The sequence below is a fragment of the Bombyx mori genome, chromosome 15 (assembly GCF_030269925.1).
Source record: "Bombyx mori chromosome 15, ASM3026992v2".
In the NCBI taxonomy this organism is placed as follows: Eukaryota; Metazoa; Arthropoda; class Insecta; order Lepidoptera; family Bombycidae; genus Bombyx; species Bombyx mori.
The window spans coordinates 11846036-11864662 of NC_085121.1; the positions used below are offsets into that span (position 1 = coordinate 11846036).

At 37.2% G+C, this 18627-nt stretch overlaps 1 protein-coding gene across 1 annotated transcript in view; it reads left to right on the forward strand.

The window, feature by feature from the left end:
- The window catches only part of LOC101738793 (GTPase-activating protein), a 31817-nt gene that overhangs the window by 4551 nt on the left and 8639 nt on the right, over nt 1-18627 (forward strand). The window contains exons 2-8 of the mRNA XM_004924564.5: nt 4606-4726; nt 14560-15361; nt 15485-15600; nt 16233-16425; nt 17124-17272; nt 17349-17565; nt 18032-18235. Of these exons, the coding sequence (XP_004924621.1) occupies nt 4606-4726; nt 14560-15361; nt 15485-15600; nt 16233-16425; nt 17124-17272; nt 17349-17565; nt 18032-18235 (1802 nt within the window). The remainder of the gene's footprint in view (nt 1-4605; nt 4727-14559; nt 15362-15484; nt 15601-16232; nt 16426-17123; nt 17273-17348; nt 17566-18031; nt 18236-18627) is intronic.

Genomic DNA, 18627 nt, shown 5'->3' on the forward strand with positions numbered 1-18627 from the left:
AGATAAAGCTGTCGAAACGAACATTGATGTATGCGATTGCATCACTTTCCTAAGTAGTTTTGGCTACTCTAAAACTCTAGTAGTAGGAATAGCAAGCTACACTGACTAATTTGATAGCCGCACCTAAACAAATGTTTATTCCTCCATTTTTACGTTACTGCTTCTAAACAATAAATTTAAGACGAAATAAGAGCGGTAGATGTAGAATATGTAAATTCTGACTTAGCTAATATTTGCTGACAAAATTACTTATCTGGACGTGGGTTCAAAAATTATGCGATACTTTTTGAACCCACACGAGCAGCCCGTACAGCAACAGTTACGCCATTACTGCTCAAAAGAGTATTGCGATATCTTACAGAAGCAACGAATTATTTTGCAAGTCATAATATCAAATAGTGTAATTAAACATTTAAGTGAATGGGTTAATTAATGATGCAACGTTTTCGCGTAGTACATAGTAGGAAACGTTTGTTTGCTTTTCGTTCGTGTGTCGAAATTCGAGACCAAGAAATTGATGCGATCGTCCATTCTTTGCAGTCGTTAATATTCACTTGGTATTGTGGTGATTTCATATTTTTGATTTTAATAGCATTACGACAAGAATACTTATAATCTGAGAGAATAAAATAGACGTGTAATTTGAACAGACAAATGATTGTTTGCGTTTATTTATTTTCTTGCATCGAGAGGAACATAATATATGTTAAAGACAAGTCTGTTGTCTGCCAAGTTCCGTTTTTAATCATACATACACATTGTTGCACTGCCCTCCATATATCAATTTAAATACTCATGTATTAAACAATGATGCTGAATAAAACTGTTGCCCGATTTTAATGTGACAGTTTGCATATCGAAATCCCGAAGCAAGCCGGGCTATTGAAGTCGCTCCATGTGGGTGAACACCTACACCGGTGTTTCCAGCTTAACGTAATATCCGTAGGCGCCATTCCGGCATTCCATTAATACATTGGAGGCAAAGGGTCGGATATCCGCGGTCAACTTTAATAATGTTATTTGCTCTAAAATTGCTTTTTATATTTGTGCTACTTTTTACCTTATTGCGTACACGGGTGTATGTTTAACTAAAATATTTTGACTTTTGCTATGTAATTTTAAAATTAGTTTATTTATGATTAAAGCGTTGCGTTTCTTCAGTCCAATGTGTGAATCCAGTCAATTTCAAAGTAAGCTCAATAGTAAAGTAAATAAAAAAGACCATTAAAACAGTTCTCATATTAGGTAATCTAATGCAAAACGAAATGTTACTCTCGATTTCGAAACAATCGCATTACGCACAACGCATGCATGTACTTCGTGACGTGTGGAAAGATAGTTAATTATCGTCTATTGTGACTGAATACGAGCCTTTACTTAGTGGATGGCGGTCTCATACAGAAAATCCCGTTTCATTCCCACGATCCACTTGTACTAATGTATTACTGTCGTCTTTATGACGACGAACATTTTTGCATTAACCATTATGTACAGTTTGTTGCGAGTTTCTCTTGGTCCAATTATCTTCGGCGAAGCTATGAGAAGTACGGAGACAGGAAGGTCTCTCCTTTGTTTGGGGCCCTAACTATCGCAACTTTAATCTTACCTCAGCTTATGTGCATGATAATTATACACGCAATCATTTTGTATTTTTTTTTTCTTGTTGAGAGATCTGTGAAAGTTTTGTACGAATGTAGTGGATCTCGTGAGATCTTTTCGTTTTTTCTTCGGTCTCTATCGCATTCATTCATACGTCAGTCTAGATAAACATTGAAAGAAAATAACGTAATATTCTAATTGAGGGGAATAAAAGCAAATATTCCACAGTTATAAAACAAACGTGACGAGTTAATCATGACATTTCTACTGTGGTGTATGAAATATATATTTCAACAATATTTTAATGTCAGCCATTTTATAATAAATAGAATGAAATAATATATGTTTTATTCAGAATATAGAATACCCGATATAGAACTGATCAAAACAAATCAAATTTACATAAATTTCTAAATATTCGTATTCGGTATGCTTACTTTAAAAAGCAAAAACTCAAATTTTTTGACTGAGACGTGTTTGCTTTTATACACTTCAATTTTCTATAAATTATCGTAAAACCTTCAAAACACAACCGTAGCGAAATACGATAGTGTATCTGTATGTTATTTATCAAACAGACTAGATATACCCAAAAATTTGGTTATTAAATGAATTACTATAGTCGACAATCCGTAATGTAAAACAAAACCGTATTTTTTTTTATTGCTTAGATGGATGGACGAGCTCACAGCCCACCTGGTGTCAAGTGGTTACTGGAGCCCATAGACGTAATTACGCCACCCCCTAGAATACACACAATACAATACAATACAATACAACAGTATAATAGTGGTGATGTACTATTAAAAAAGAAGATGTATTTTATATAATTTATTGTTAAAGAGATTATCTACCATAGACACTATGAAGTTAATGCAGTAAACTAGCATAGTGGCTTATGTTCCATGGCCGCCTCACCTTGCCTCCCCGTATATGGAGATAACGACGAGGCCATACATACGTAAAACGTTGCACAACCACCGCCAATACCGCTTCCTTTAAAGTACACTTTTATCTGTGTCGTTAAGTGGAATAGCTATCACCTCGATCGAATCACAAGTGAATTAGTTCGCCAACATCGCCCTACACGGAGATGATTGTTAAAATGTATGGTAAATGGATCGAGAAATCGCAACGCAATCCCGATTGCGGAACTTAGAAAGTTGCATCAGTGTTCAAAGTTTGAATTATTCAAGGTCAAACATATAATAATATACGAGCCGTGCTATTGTAGTAATAAACGCTGAGAAAATTACGCTACGTCAAATGCAAATAGTAAAACTTACGAAATTGTGCGTTGATTTCGCAAAAAGTTCATAATGAATAGGTTTAATAAAGTACAAAGTTGTGTGTAACATGAATAAGCAATAAAAATATAATGTAAGCTTTGAAAATTTTGGTCAACATTATACATACATCAATGTTTGTTCGTGTTACAGAATAATTATGAATTCGTTGTTAATAAATCTACTGGTTTTTCTTTCGATGGATCATGAACTAACTAGCGTCCTAGAATAATGAATACCTAAGAAATAGTAGTGAAAACAAAAGAACACCTCGTTCAACATTCATTCTTTTTTTTTTATTGCTTAGGTGGGTGGACGAGTTCACAGCCCACCTGGTGTTAAGTGGTTACTGGAGCCCATAGACATCAACGACGTAAATGCGCCACCCACCTTGAGACATAAGTTCTAAGGTCTCAAGTATAGTTACAACGACTGCCCCACCCTTCAAGCCGAAACGCATTACTGCTTCACGGCAGAAATAGGTGGGGAGGTGGTACCTACAAGCGCGGACTCTCAAGATGTCCTGCCACCAGTAAACTAGTCTCAATAGAAGCAACATACATAATATAATATTAGAATTGATCAATTATTACGCATTCTATATTTATTCTTTGCTAATATTTTAAATTATGAAATAATATGCAATATACTCGTACTACCTACTTATATGAAATTGCTTCAATTGATCTTTCATATTAACAATATTGTAACAGTAACTGAATTTGGTGAATATAATAAAAAAAGACTGCATAGGTTTACACTAAACTCACTCACTTCGCTTCATTACTTCATTCATGACGTCATTTGAGGCCAAAAAATGACCGATTAAATATGTATAGTATAAACCGATGTTTTCTATAAAACAGGGATTATCTACTTTGTGATATTAGGTTTTGATTGATCATAAATCATTAAATTTATTTTTATTTTGTGAGTTAAAACGTTAATATTTTGCAATGAACGTCATTATATTATGATTTCAGTTATATTCAAAAAATCTAATTATAAGACAGTAAGTACGATTTATATTAATGTGTTATTGGTGTCCGATCGATTCAAATTACGAAAATCTTCAAAACTAATGACTCAGTAATACTTACATTTTAAAAAAAATATTCAAAGTTGGCTCCGAATTGCACATTAGAACCGTATTCAATGAATATTCCTAATACCATGATACCTTGCGTAGTTACTAATAATATAAAAATACTAATGAGAAACATCTTATTGTCCGTTACCTAACAATATTGGACAAGTCAAATATCCTTTTTTGAACAACAAAGACAAAATAGTGCTGCCAAAAATAGGTTAATGATACGCAATACTAGCTATTTATGAACGCACCAGATATATACTATGTAACAAAATCCTTGGAAAATATTAAGTTATTTTTTCTCTACTAACAAGTAAGAAAATTCGATTTATGCCATATTTATATCTAAGCTATGTAGTGCTTTTATATATAAAAAAAACATTTACCGTAAAAAAGAAGATCTTGGACTTTTTCCACGGAATACACCGTGCCCTTCAACTTCTAACTCATCTGTTATCCTATTAACACGTAGTTAAGACGAAGAATAAATTGCGCGCTGACGCTTTATAGACCTGAAACATTCTGTTTCAGGATTTTCATAGAAATGAAAAATTTTACGATCCTCCAATAATTTAATCAAGAAATGTTCAATTGAATTATGGATAAATGAATATAAAATTGTTCTAGGTGAAGCAAAGAACTTGCCAGGTCGCAATCATGGTGCGGCGTGTCATCGAGACATATACTGCGTGCTGTCGCTCGATCAGGAGGAAATATTTCGTACGTCCACCATGGAGAGAACACTTAAGTAAGTTTCATTTTCGATTCACTAGTAGAAGAAGCAGTATGAATATAAGTCCATCGCGCTACCTCCTCCTCCTCCTTGCGTCGATAATCCTCAGTGCTGAGGGTCGTGGCCTCCTCTAATCACTTTCTCCTGCATCATCTTGCGCCATTCCCGCCTGTCCTCGGCTGTGTGGATAGCAACGTGGACTGAGGTATTGAGAGTGGAGCGTATTTGGTCCGACCAGCGCATTGGATTTCTGCCTCTGTGCCTTCTCCCGCATACCTTGCCTGTCACCATTAGCTAATAAAAGAGGGTATACATAACATGCCATTTTTTTTTTCGTGTCAAACCGGGATGCTTACGGAATTTCGTATATGAATAAATATATGTAAAGGGTACGTCGGGGTAAGATATCTATATATTAATACGTGAAGCAAAAACTTTGTATCTCTTTTTACGAAAATTGCGCGGACGGAGGAGTATGAAATTTTCCACACTTATAGAGAATATAGAGAAGAAGTGCACAATGCTAATATTTTTTTAAAATAATGCTTAAAAGATACATTAAATCAATAAAGAAAACATTACACACACTACATACCATGTATTTGACGCACACATGCATGCATACTATTTATTGTCGAACTTTTGTTCTCGACGTCTGTGGTCAAATTGAGAATAGATTAAATAATGTTTGTCTTTATTAATATTTTTTTATAGTGTAGTCTTGGCGAAATTTGTGATTATAGAAGTATAAAATACAATCATAAAAGTGTACAAACTTACAATTCCAATTAATTATAGTCGATTTTCGACTACTGCGGGACGTCTAGTAATATTAAAAGAGCAAAATAAAAAATATGGTAAAAAAAATGACTTACACCAACTTGTCCTTAAAATAATATTTATAAATAATTTCGCAACAAAAAATCACTTTTCTACAGCAAAATTAGATTTACTTTAGTATGTATTTTGTCTATATCTATACTAATATTATAAAGAGGAAAGATTTGTTTGTTTGTTTGTTTGTTTCGAATAGGCTCCGAAACTACTGGACCGATTTGAAAAATTCTTTTTCCATTAGAAGCCGACATTGTCCCTGATGAACATAGGCTACTTTTTTTTAATTTTTTTTTATTTAATTTTTTGGTATCATGTGTATTTTAATGTTTCCGAAGCGAAGCGAGGGCGGGTCGCTAGTAATACAATAAAGATTTGGGATAAGTATTATAAGTATTCAGTTAGTTTCTAATAAACATACAACAGATAAATGAAAGCGGGACATTTTTGCTCTCGTTCGGGACAGCGGGACAATCTCGCCGCTTTAGCGAGACGTATGGTCACGTTAGATATACAGGAATGTTTTATGATTTCAATAACTTAAAAGCGAAGACGTCGGTGTATATAAGGATTTCCTAGTTTTTGCTCGGTCGAGAGTTGAAAAGAATAATTTGCATGCAAAACATGCTGCCTTCTTAATATGTATTAAAAACGAAGTTGAAAAATAGTCTTCAAAAAATCGTTCACATGACGCTCTAATGGAATCTTTGTTCAGTGTCCCGCCTCATTTCCGCTGTTATCGGACGGGAACCGTTTGCCAACGTATTTAGGAAGAGCGAACCAATTCATCAGGTCAAGGTTTGCCTAGATTTTGAATCAAACCCGTTCAATGAATCATTAAAATTCATAGCAATATGTATAATAGGTATGTACATTGGAAATATGAAATCGTAAAAGTTTTTAATAACAATATTCTATTCACGATTTTTGAAGCTGTTCCATTTTTTATTCTACAGAACATACAACTAGTTGTTAAACCAGTGATTCTCAACCACTGTTCCGCGGCACTTTTGTGTGCCGCCAAATTTTGCAAATATATAAAAATGTTAATATTATTAAATTCTATAATTTTAAAAGAAAAATATTTTAAACATGAATATATATTTAAATCCACAAAAAAAATGTATAGTATATTTTAGTTTATTTCGTATATTAAATTTTTTTGATAAACTATTTATGCAGTGTGTTGTAGTAAGTAAATAATTTTTATCCTTTTGTGTGCCGCCAAATTTTGAAATCGTTAAATATGTGCCGCAACAAAAAAAAGGTTGAGAATCACTGTGTTAAATAAATATGGAATACTTAAATTTTTCGCGCTAAGATCCAATTACGTAAAAATAATAAGAGTAAAATATATGTATAGTCACCGCAAACAAAAAATTACAAAGATTACAATTCAGATTTACTTTCTGTTTATTAAATTATAAACATAGTATGTACTACTCGTAGATACGTGCGGCTATCATTCACGCTCGTACGACTTCCGGTGTTTCACCGATACTCGTCGTGCCAATTTGAATAAGCCATTCGTCTGTCAATAGCTGTTCAACTCATTTATGCTGTGACACTATTGATCGAGTATTCATTTGATTCGCAGAGACGAGAAACAATGGCCTTTGAAAATGAAATGACTCCGTGGAGTTATTCATTCTCACAGTTTTAAAACAATTCATTATTGTTTTGAACGTAGCATATGTATGTACTGTCTTAAGTATGTGAAAGCAGTTTATTCTATAGTTATTTTATCTGAACTAGCTACGTTTTTACTGGTGGTAGGACCTCTTGTGAGTCCGCACGGGTAGGTACCACCGCCCTGCCTATTTCTACCGTGAAGCAGTAATGCGTTTCGGTTTGAAGGGTGGGTGGCAGCATTTACGTTGTAGATGTCTATAGGGTCCGTTAACCACTTCAAACCAGGCGGGCTGTGAGCTCGTCCACTAATCTAGGCAATAAAAAATAAAATTAAATAAAACATTCCATCTTATCTCTATATATAAAAATGAATTTCTGTTCGTTAGTCTCGCTAAAACTCGAGAACGGCTGAACCGATTTGGCTAATTTTGGTCTTGAATTAATTGTGGAAGTCCAGGGAAGGGTTAAAAGGTAGATAAATATGAAAATGCTCGGAATTAAATAAAAATAACAATTTTGTTTTTCCTTTGATGTGTCCCCCGTCGGATCGATTCCTTTTGTTTTAAGTTTATTTTATACAAAAGTTTAGGTATTTTTTTTATCGATTGAGGCACTACGAAGTCTGCCGGGTCAGCTAGTAAAACATAAATATGGTTAATGCACTTGAAATATACAGCGTGCTTAGTGCGAGTTTTTTAACGTTCTCGATAACGTAAAAGTTAGCGCTCATATTTGTATGGAATTTGATCGTTTGCCTACGTTTGCCGCTAGGGGCGCTGTTCCAACTGCATACAAAATTGGGCTAACTTTTACGCTATCGAGAACGTTAAAAAACTCGCACTAAGCACACTGAATTGAATTTCGGTATTAACATCAAACTGTTAAAAAATAAAGTTCGTAATCATGTAGCGGTTTAGGGGAGGCGTTGTTATAAGGGCGGCACTGCGGCGGCGCGCCACGTCCCGGATGTGCTTCCGGTACGTGCGACCGCGTGGAACGTCCCTTCCGTTCCACCCCTCGCCATTCAGCTCCCGCCATCAATGGAACACGCTCCAAGAGAACCAATGAATGGCCCTAGGGTTTTGTTTGACCGTATTCAGCTTAAAAATTCAATTCTCGAATGCAGGATACGATGTTGAATCATTTTTAATACATCAAAATGTGTATCCAGTTTACTTAAATACATACTTATTATTTACGTATATAAAATATCGACTCGATTATATAAGACTTATGAATTCGTTCATCACTAGACATCATAATTAACACTAAAGTTTATTGAATTTTCATTTATATATATAATAATAATTTTTAAACTATGTACGTGTATAATTTTATCAACGTATACTTTCTTAATCGATTTTTAGTGAAGTTAAAATTAACGCATAACAACTTCAGATAGTTGATGTGTTCGCTTGTTTGTTAATGAACGGAAGCGATAATAATTTAGTGACCCAAGAGGTGAGGGCGGCCACTTGTGGATATCGAAGGAAATGTCACGTCACTCGTCATTTTAATGGGTTCTTTGTCTCGCGATACCTTATCAATGCGCTTACTATGTACATACGTCTGTGTAGTTTTGACAGATGCGTCATAAAGGCGCCAACGATAAACAACTTACATAATAATGTATTTAAAACTTATATTGAAACGGGAAAGGAAACTAGAACATATTTATGCATACGGTAATCTATATATTAATACGTGAAGCAAAAACTTTGTACCCCTTTTTACGAAAATTGCGCGGACGGAGGAGTATGAAATTTCCCACACTTATAGAGAATATAGAGAAGAAGTGCAAAATGCTAATATTTTTTTAATATTATGGATTAAAAATACATTAAATCAATAAAGAAAAGATTACACACACTATCATGTATTTGACACACATATACTCTTTGTTTGTCAAACTTTTGTTATTGCTAAAAGTCTAAAGGTAATATTACGAGTATTTGTCTATAGTGTAGTCTTGGCGAAATCTGTAACAATAGAACCATAATAATGTTGAAACTTATAATTTCAATTAATTATAGTCGAATTTCGACTACTGCGGGACCACTAGTAAATAAATAAATAAATAAATACAAATGCACGTTGTAATCAGTCTTATTCATGAAGCCATAAGGCGGCGATGTTGTTCATTAAACAAATATGCGATGAGTACAGTCGTAAACCGTATACTTATTTAGCCCTGAGGCCGTTCCACAAACGGAAGCTTTCAAGTGATAAATTAGTACCGGAACTTGGTGGTACGTAAAACGATATTCGCGTCCGAGTGGTCCACGAAACGGACGCGGCAATCTTAAGTGCATTGCTCTGGATTCCTGGCCCCCGTGCTATTTTGCGTTTGTACGTCGCGTTCATAGCGGCAACGCGTGTAGTGATGTAGGTGTGCCGTTGTGTCCTATTTAAAAAGCGCGTCAAGTGCGGGTCGTGCTGTGTACAACTTCCGTTCCACACAAGCGTATCCAGCTAATCAGATTAAACGCGTGTTCTCTAGTAGTAATGCCACGCCTGTCTCATAATAAAATATGAAACACTGAATGTTTACTCGGTTCTGAGATATTGAGAAGCCCTTAAATGGGTAGTCGAAAAACAACGTATTTTTATATCTATATTATGTTAATACGTGAAGCAAAAACTTTGTATCCCTTTTTACGAAAATTGCGCGGACGGAGGAGTATGAAATTTTCCACACTTATAGAGAATACAGAGAAGAAGTGCACAATGCTAATTTTTTTTTTAAATAATGTATAAAAGATACATTAAATCAATAAAGAAAACATTACACACACTACATACCATGTATTTGACGCACACACGCATGCTTACTATTTATTGTCAAACTTTTGTTCTTGACGTCTGTTGTCAAATTGAGAATAGATTAAATATATTGTTTGTCTTTGTTAATATTTTTTATATTGTAGCCTTGGCAAAATTTGTGATTATAGAAGTATAAAATACAATCATAATAGTGTACAAACTTACAATTCCAATTAATTATAGTCGAATTTCGACTACTGCGGGACCTCTAGTATATATTTAAATTACATCTCACACTCGACAATTTAACATAAAGTCTCTATTTTATTCGTCATGTTTTCAAATTGAAATGTTTACGTACAAGCAAATAAGGATATGATAACGCACCGACAACGCATAGCATTGTTGACAGTAGGTATAAATCGAATGTATACATACGAAAAATACGAAACCCCGTGTCCATTCATACAAAGCAACGGTTTGAAGTTTAGGAGATTCGTCTTTTGGATTTTAAATTAATAAGGTGATGCTTCGCTATTCAGAATGGGCGTCGTTACGTTATGCTATATTTTTTTATTTTAAACCTAACTGATGTTGTTGAATGACCATATCAGCGTCACCAGGCGAGTAGGTGAGCTCACAGGGCTTCGCAGAATCTACCACCGGATCGGAAACGCGACCCACTGAGAAGATCCGGCGAGAAACTCAGTGGGCTGACGCTTTAGTAGTACAGGATGTACGTATACAGAGTATATAGACAACTGAGCTAGTTCCACGTTACATAATGATCGATGAAGAATCTCTTACTATAAATAAAATAGCCAGCGATATGGTTGTACCTATGCAGTTGTCGATTATCGGAAGACTTCTCTGCAATTGATGCCAATAGAAATAAACGTATACGTGTAATAAATAAAATGAGTCATTCTGTAATCCAAATAACATAAAACAAGGAATGTGGATACCTTAATTGAGTAACATTTAAAATTAATTAAACACCATTAAACGGTCATTGACAATGTAAGCAATGATGTAATAATGGGTTTTTTTAAATTTTTTTAAACCACATACTTGTTTAGTTTTAAAAATAATTTGGACACGCCCCGAACAGTGGCCAGTAGATGTAAAAGCATAAAGGGCGTCACACACGGCGAAGATACTATAATATTTTATCTTAACATACAATATCGCTCGCTATACATTTTGTATGGACTATCAAATATATATATTATCTTAACCATGTGTAAAGCTGCTTTCACTGTGACTATAGTGCCATATGGTATAGCAGCGTATACTTAGCCAATAATATGTAGTACAGTGCAGTGTGAATGTGTCCATAACAATGTGTGATGAGCGATATGGTTGTGCTATGAGCTATATGCTATTATATCATAGCGTAGTCTGAAAGCAGCTTGATAGTTCATACAAAATGTATAGCGTGCGATATTGTATGTTAGTTTAACTGGTGATGAGACCCCTTGTGATTGCACGCGGGTAGGTACCACCACTCTGCCTATTTCTGCCGTGAAGCAGTAATGCCTTTCGGTTTGAAGGGTGGGGCAGCCTTTGTAACTATACTTGAGACCTTAGAACTTATATCTCAAGGTGGGTGGCGCATTTACGTTGTACATGTCTATGGGCTCAAGTAACCACTTAACACCAGGTGGGCTGTGAGCTCGTCCACCCATGTAAGCAATATTTTTTTTTTTTGTATTTTCGCCGTGTGTGACGCCCTTTATTGAAACACGAACGCGGTGCGTTATAACAAGTGCATTAATAAAGCGTGCTCCCCGCGCATTCAGCCGACGCTGGTTCCGGCTCCGGCTTATAAATACCGGTACCGGATGCGCCTGTAACTGAACCACTGCTCCCACTTTCTTAAAGCTATGCACTCATAAGTCAATAAACCCCTTTATACGGTTATTATCATGTTTTACAAATAGTTCATACGTTTGCTGCCAACCGTATTGCCTCGCCAACATTATTATACATCAAGGACTCATTTAAAACGATTATAATAATTGTAATGCATCGAATTCGAATTAAAAATATAAATTAAATTAAGAATGAAATGCCTAAGATACTATATAAGAACTATCGTTATCTCTATTTAAGACAGACAAGAGTCGTATCTAAAAACAGATTTCACATGAATATTACATGTAGGTATTGTTTACATCCTAAATCGGAAACAACATATCTATGCGATATGTTTATACTCAATATCGGTCTATCTCTAAGTCCTCGCGTGTTGGTTGATATCATGATAGTAATATAAACGTTATCAAATGTAAATAAAACAGCAAGGTTACCGGAAGTCTTGTTACCATTCGATGTTGGATCGATGTTGACGAATTATTATATTAGACTACATAACAACATTTTTGATAATCGGTTTGGATTTTAAATTGTTATTCCAGTATTTGTTGGTCGGAAACTATGTAGTATGCTAGCTATAGAAATACACCGCGATTAGGTTCCATTCCCGATCCTGCGGAAAGAATGGAAAGCAGTCGACGTCGCCCAAAACACGTCATCTCGGATCCTCCCGATCCACTGACGGTGCATCTAGGTACTTCAAGCACTGGTCACCGTTCTCGTCGAACCCGTCGCTTGCGACGAAGGGCTCGACGAGTAAATTAACTCAGACACAGCCCACTGAGTTTCTCGCTGGATCTTCTCAGTGGGTCGCGTTTCCGATCCGGTGGTAGATTCTGCGAAGCACGACTCTTGCTAGGGTTCGTGTTAGCAACGTCGTCAGGTTTGAGCCCCGTGAGCTCACCTACTAGTTAGGGTTACGCTGGAATAGCCTCTCAAGGCTATCAGCTTAGGTAGGAAAAAAAAAGCGCTTAGGTAGGTAAGTTTTATATTCACGCAAACGGGAATTTACTATTACCAGTTTATTTTTTGTGTAAAAAAAACTAATTACAATATCATACATGTGCTCTGTTTTTAATCATATGCTTGTAGCAAAAAGTTTCATGAAATGCGGTCGTATCGTTTTTTGTTTTAACTTCGAACCAATAATTAAACGAACAAAAGCACATACGTCCAGTCAAAATGTATCGGAAATATATGTTTTATTTACATACGGTTTCAAATTAAATTTTTTTTTATTAATAGATTGGCACGAGTGTTTTCCATTTAAGCGCGGAGTTTGAATTGCATCTATTATTTAGATTAATTCAGTGCTGTTTTTTTATATCAAAATTAGTGCGTATAGCAATTTCGTAACGGACTATAACAGATATGGCTCCAGCCGTTGTCATTCTTTTTCCTAAATTAATTCACTAAGTATAGGAAATAAAGGAGAATTAGCGACGGGAACTGAACTCAATTCCGGAAAAAGTGCTTAAAATATTTTTTGATACTTTGATTATTAATATGGTTAGCGTTGTGGAGGAACATACTTTGAAAATGATAAAGCAAATTTGGATGAATAACTAACATTTTTTGCTAACATAACATATTTTTTTAGACAGCAGCTTGGCTCTGCCTCTGGCATTGCTGAAGTCCATGGGCGACGGTAACCACTCACCATCAGGTGGGCCGTATGCTCGTCTGCCTACAAAAAAAGTTGATTGATCTTTTACCAGGACCTTTGACAGAGTAGTACACAAAAAGGTGGTACTTACGCTTGTACATCATATTTTCATATACTTTTTTGCGAATACGTATCATAAATAACTGATACACTTCTATAGTAATTTTACTGTTACTGTATAAATTACTTTAATAGCACAAAAAATATGTTTATAAAATGCCTAACGGTCAACTTTAGCTAAACTACATAATATTTTAAAATATAGAAATCTTAAAAAAAATTAAAGTGAAACAATCGGTCTGTTCACAATACGTTATATTCTGGCGAAATTTAAACAAGCTTAATACATTAATGTGGTGACAACGGACGTAGGTTTCGTGAGTAGCAATGGCATGCAGATTCTAGTCATTATTTGCAAGAAGTTAACAACGTCCGAATATCGTTTAATCGTCTCAATGTATTGCTAACGAAAATACCATAACAGAAATAAATGTATCCATATCCGGTAATAATTGCGAAAATATTGTATTGGACATATTATATTGAGTCATGTGCTGTTGTTATGCCTCTATGTGTCGTAACCACTTAACATTATTATATCCTGATTTGAGTTTGGCTGGTCTCTGACATAGGATTCTCAAGTCATGTTCGTTGAATTGCACAGATTTGAGTACCTAAAATGTTGTTTGGTGAATATTTTAATGAAGGAACGAAGATAATTCTTGTTATGTATTAAGGTAATAATTCAGTAAAATAACTAGGCCAAATTGATCATTAGTTTTTTTGGTTTATTTTTGTACCTATCTGCCAATGATTATTTATAGTATTCTATGAGCACACATGGAATGGTATAGGAGTTGTATTTCTGCGGGGAAGTAATAATGGCTTCCATTTTTAAGGACATTTTAATATCCGTTATTATAAAACCAATTGAGACTTTGAAACCACGTGCGGTCGGTCCTCAAATTATTGCAGCGTAATCAACGTTGTTTAGGTTAAGTGCACCCATAGGCCTTGGCTAGAAGTTTTAGAAGGCCTTATCAATACTAACCTGTATTTGGTCATTTCTTTTTAGCCCATTTTTCGGAGAAGAGTTCCAGTTTGAAGTTCCCAGACGATTTCGGTACTTATCAATATACGTGTTCGATCGTGACAAACATCTCAAACAGGACAAAGTGCTCGGAAAAGTTGCAATCAAACGAGAAGACCTGCACCGATATAACAACACAGACCACTGGTTCGCGCTGCGACCGGTCGACGCAGACTCAGAGGTGCAGGGGAAAGCTTACATCGAACTCACCCTCGAGGATTCGAGAAAGCGGTTACGGATGGAGCCGAAGCCCCCCGACCCGGACCCGGCCGCCGACAACTGCTCGACGAAGAGCAAACAGAACAATCTCGTGAGATTATCGGAGTATTGTAAGGAGAGCATGAGATTAGGATCTTGCTCGAGCTCGACGAGCAAGAAGCTGCTGAGCGTGGCGACAGAGCCCGCCATGTCTCTGTCGCGGTCGGAGAGCCTGAAGGATCGAGCACAGCTGACGTCACGCTCGAAGCCGCCCCTGCACGCGATGCCAGAGACCGACACCTCGCCCACTCCCACCGCCGCCGACTACTGGTCCGACCCGGAGCGGCACTGCGCGGCCAGGGTCGGCTACGACACCATACGCCTGCGAGTGCTCGAATGCTCCGAGCTCACCACCAAGAATGGACAGTGCGACCCCTTCGCTCTCGTCACGTTACTCTACTCGAACGGACGGAGAGTCGAGAAACGCACCAAACCCAAAAAGAAGACTGTCAACCCTCAATTTGATGAAATATTTTGTTTTGATCTCGTAATGGAAGCGGACCCAAAAGACAAAGACGGCTCCCAAACGGTAATTATACAAAAAAAATAACATTCATTTTCAATAAAGTATTCTGTCCTTTCTATTCTATTAACCACACATGCGAATGTTATTATTTCCATACAACAAAGTTAACGCTCATCATTCGCGCAGGCCGGCTTAGCGTGCGAAGCTAGAGTGTCGGTGTGGCACGATGCGACCACGCCCATATTTCTTGGCGAAGTGCGACTTCAGCTGCGGCAACCGACGCCCTCGCCCTTGCGAGCTTGGTGAGTTCTGCTGTCCATTACGATGTTCAATCAATCCTGAAACCCCATTTTAGTCGATTGTATGTCGATCGATCTAGTGGCTATCCTATTACCTATTAGAAATTCTAAAAACAGTTTTTTTTATTGCTTAGATGGGTGTACGATCTCACAGCCCACATGGTGTTAAGTGGTTACTGGAGCTCATAGACATCTACAACGTAAATGCGTCACCCACCTCGAGACATAAGTTCTAAGGTCTCAGTATAGTTATTAACGGCTACCCCGCCTTTCAAACCGAAACGCATTACTGCTTCACGGCAGAAATAGGCAGGGCGGTGGTACCTACCCGTGCGTGGACTCAAGAGGTCCTACCACCAGTAATTACGCAAATTATAATTTTGCGAGTTTGATTTTTATTACACGGTATTATTCCTTCACCGTGGAAGTCAATCGTGAACATTTGTTGAGTACGTATTTCATTAGAAAAATCGATACCTGCCTGCGGGATTCGAACACCGGTGCATCGCTCAACACGAATGCACCGGACGTCTTATCCGTTAGGCCACGGCGACTTCGATTCACCTACCCGTGTGGACTGAAGAGGTCCTACCACCAGTTTCGAAATCAATATTCAAATTACGCTGTCGGTGCAGGTTCTTCCTGACGTCGCGCGCGGGCGGCGCCCTGTCCCGCGGCGCCACCCCGCCCGGCACGCGGCTGTCGGCGGCGGGCAGCGCCACGCTGGGCTCGCTGAGGCTGCTGCTGCAGTACACCGTCGACCACGTCTTCCCCAAGAACCACTACCGCAGCCTCGAGGAACTCTTCCTCCGAAGTGTGCATCAGAAGGTATGTTTTGATAATCGATCCCATCTCCCAGAACGATTCCGGCCAGAGACCTGAGATGTGAAATCCGGTGGCCAATTTTGCACACTAGAGCGACACGTTAGTAAATCTGTTGTCAGACTTCGATGTGTCCTGTACACAGAGGGTCTAGTATTTGGTGCAAATAAATGATTAGCTCATGCCCAGTGTTCACACTTACTATTATTCTGAATTGTTGTCTACTGAAATACGATATAAAATTATTTAATATGCTAGTTTTCGGTGAAAAATATTTATATATGCTACCGTTATACATATGTATAATATTAGTGTATATATACATGGAAAAAAAATAATGTGCAAGTCAACAAAGATAGCATACTAATGGAAACATTAATGTAACATTCATTACTACAAGGATGTTTCCTGTTTGATTATGTACATCGTTCTAAATGTGACTTTATAAATTACTAATTATTTTCGTTTTATTTATTATTTATTGCCTGCCTATGGATAGTCGTCCATGATGAAAGTAATTTACAGAATAAAATGATGCTACGGTGGTCTGAGAGAAACAGCTCTGATGGCGAACATTTGAGTTTTAATGAGCTAGAAATAATGGTCCCCACTGGAATAGGCAGGATAGTGGACCGAGAGGATTCACAATGTAAATAGTCTTGAGATTAATCTCTAACGTAATTTGTGCTCATTGCGTGTTGCAGCCCACGACAGCGTCGGCGGTGTACATCCTGGGCGAGATTGTTGCGAGCAAGACGGACGCAGCCCAACCCCTAGTAAGACTGTTTATGCATCACGATCTCATCGTTCCCATCGTCAAAGAACTCGCCGATTCCGAAATATCGGCTCTTACGTAAGTCTCGGTCGAATCAGTTCTAAAGTTAGCATTTCATCTTCCGAGTGCAATAATCTTGGATGATTATTTTCAGTGATGCGACCACAATATTCAGAGGCAACACACTGGTGTCTAAAATGATGGACGAGGCGATGCGGCTCAGCGGCGCGTCTTACTTACGTGCCGTGCTGCGGCCCACTCTCGCTGCTGTGCTCGCAGAGAAGCGACCCTGCGAGATAGACCCGGCCAGGGTCAAACCCTCTGCCGCTATTACCGCTAATTTGACCAACTTGAAAGACTACGTTGAACGGGTAATTGAGTTTCATATGATATTATCGAGGGCGGAAAGGATGTTTGGTTTAAGCGACATTTTTACAACTCTACAGAAGAAACATAATTTGTAAAAAATGTCATAACAAAAAACTTCTCCAATTATTTGAAATGAGTAAACTTAATTGAAGTTCAATTAAAATAATCGAGCTGTTGATACTAATAACAAATAAAACGCACCTTTAATTACAACGATAAATGTCGCTTATTAAGCGAAATATCACATAAACCAAATAGCCTTAGAATTATCTCTGTCTCTTAGAATTAACACATCTCTAATCTTAATTATAATAATATTACATACGGGCGCGCCTCGAGCGCTGACGTTGTTGTTAGGCGACAAATGAAGAGCGGATAAAGCGTCGACAAGAAAGGTGCCTTTGAAATAAAAGTACACATAGTATAGACAAGTTTACATAATTGTAAAGGTGAACGTTTTCATGACAGGTGTTCGGTGCGATAACGTCGTCGTACGCGATGTGCCCGGCCACGATGTGCAGACTGTTCGACGCGCTGCGGCAATGTGCGGCGCGACACTTCCCCAGGAACGCGGAAGTGCGGTATTCTGTCGTCTCGGGATTCATTTTCTTGAGATTCTTTGCGCCCGCCATACTCGGACCCAGGCTGTTTGACCTCACAACAGAACAAATTGTAAGTAGAATCAAATAAAGCAATTGTAAGAATACACGAGCTGGCAGTAACACTACTCCACACTGAAATTACTCATACAAATGAATAACAGATACAGAACAGAAGCCACCGTATATCTATTTTGAGACATCGATTTGCACAACTTATACTGTAAAGTTTCATTCAGATGTAAAAATTGAAAAGAACAAATTGTAAGTAGAATCAAATAAAGCTATTGTGAGAGTACAAACTTGCAGTAACAAGCTTGCAGCAACCCCACTCCATACTGAAATTTCTCATACAAATGATTGACAGAGACAGAACACTATAGAACAGAAGCCACCGTAAATCTCTTTTGTGACATTGATTTGCACAATTTATAATGTAAACTTTCATTCAAATGCAAAATTTTA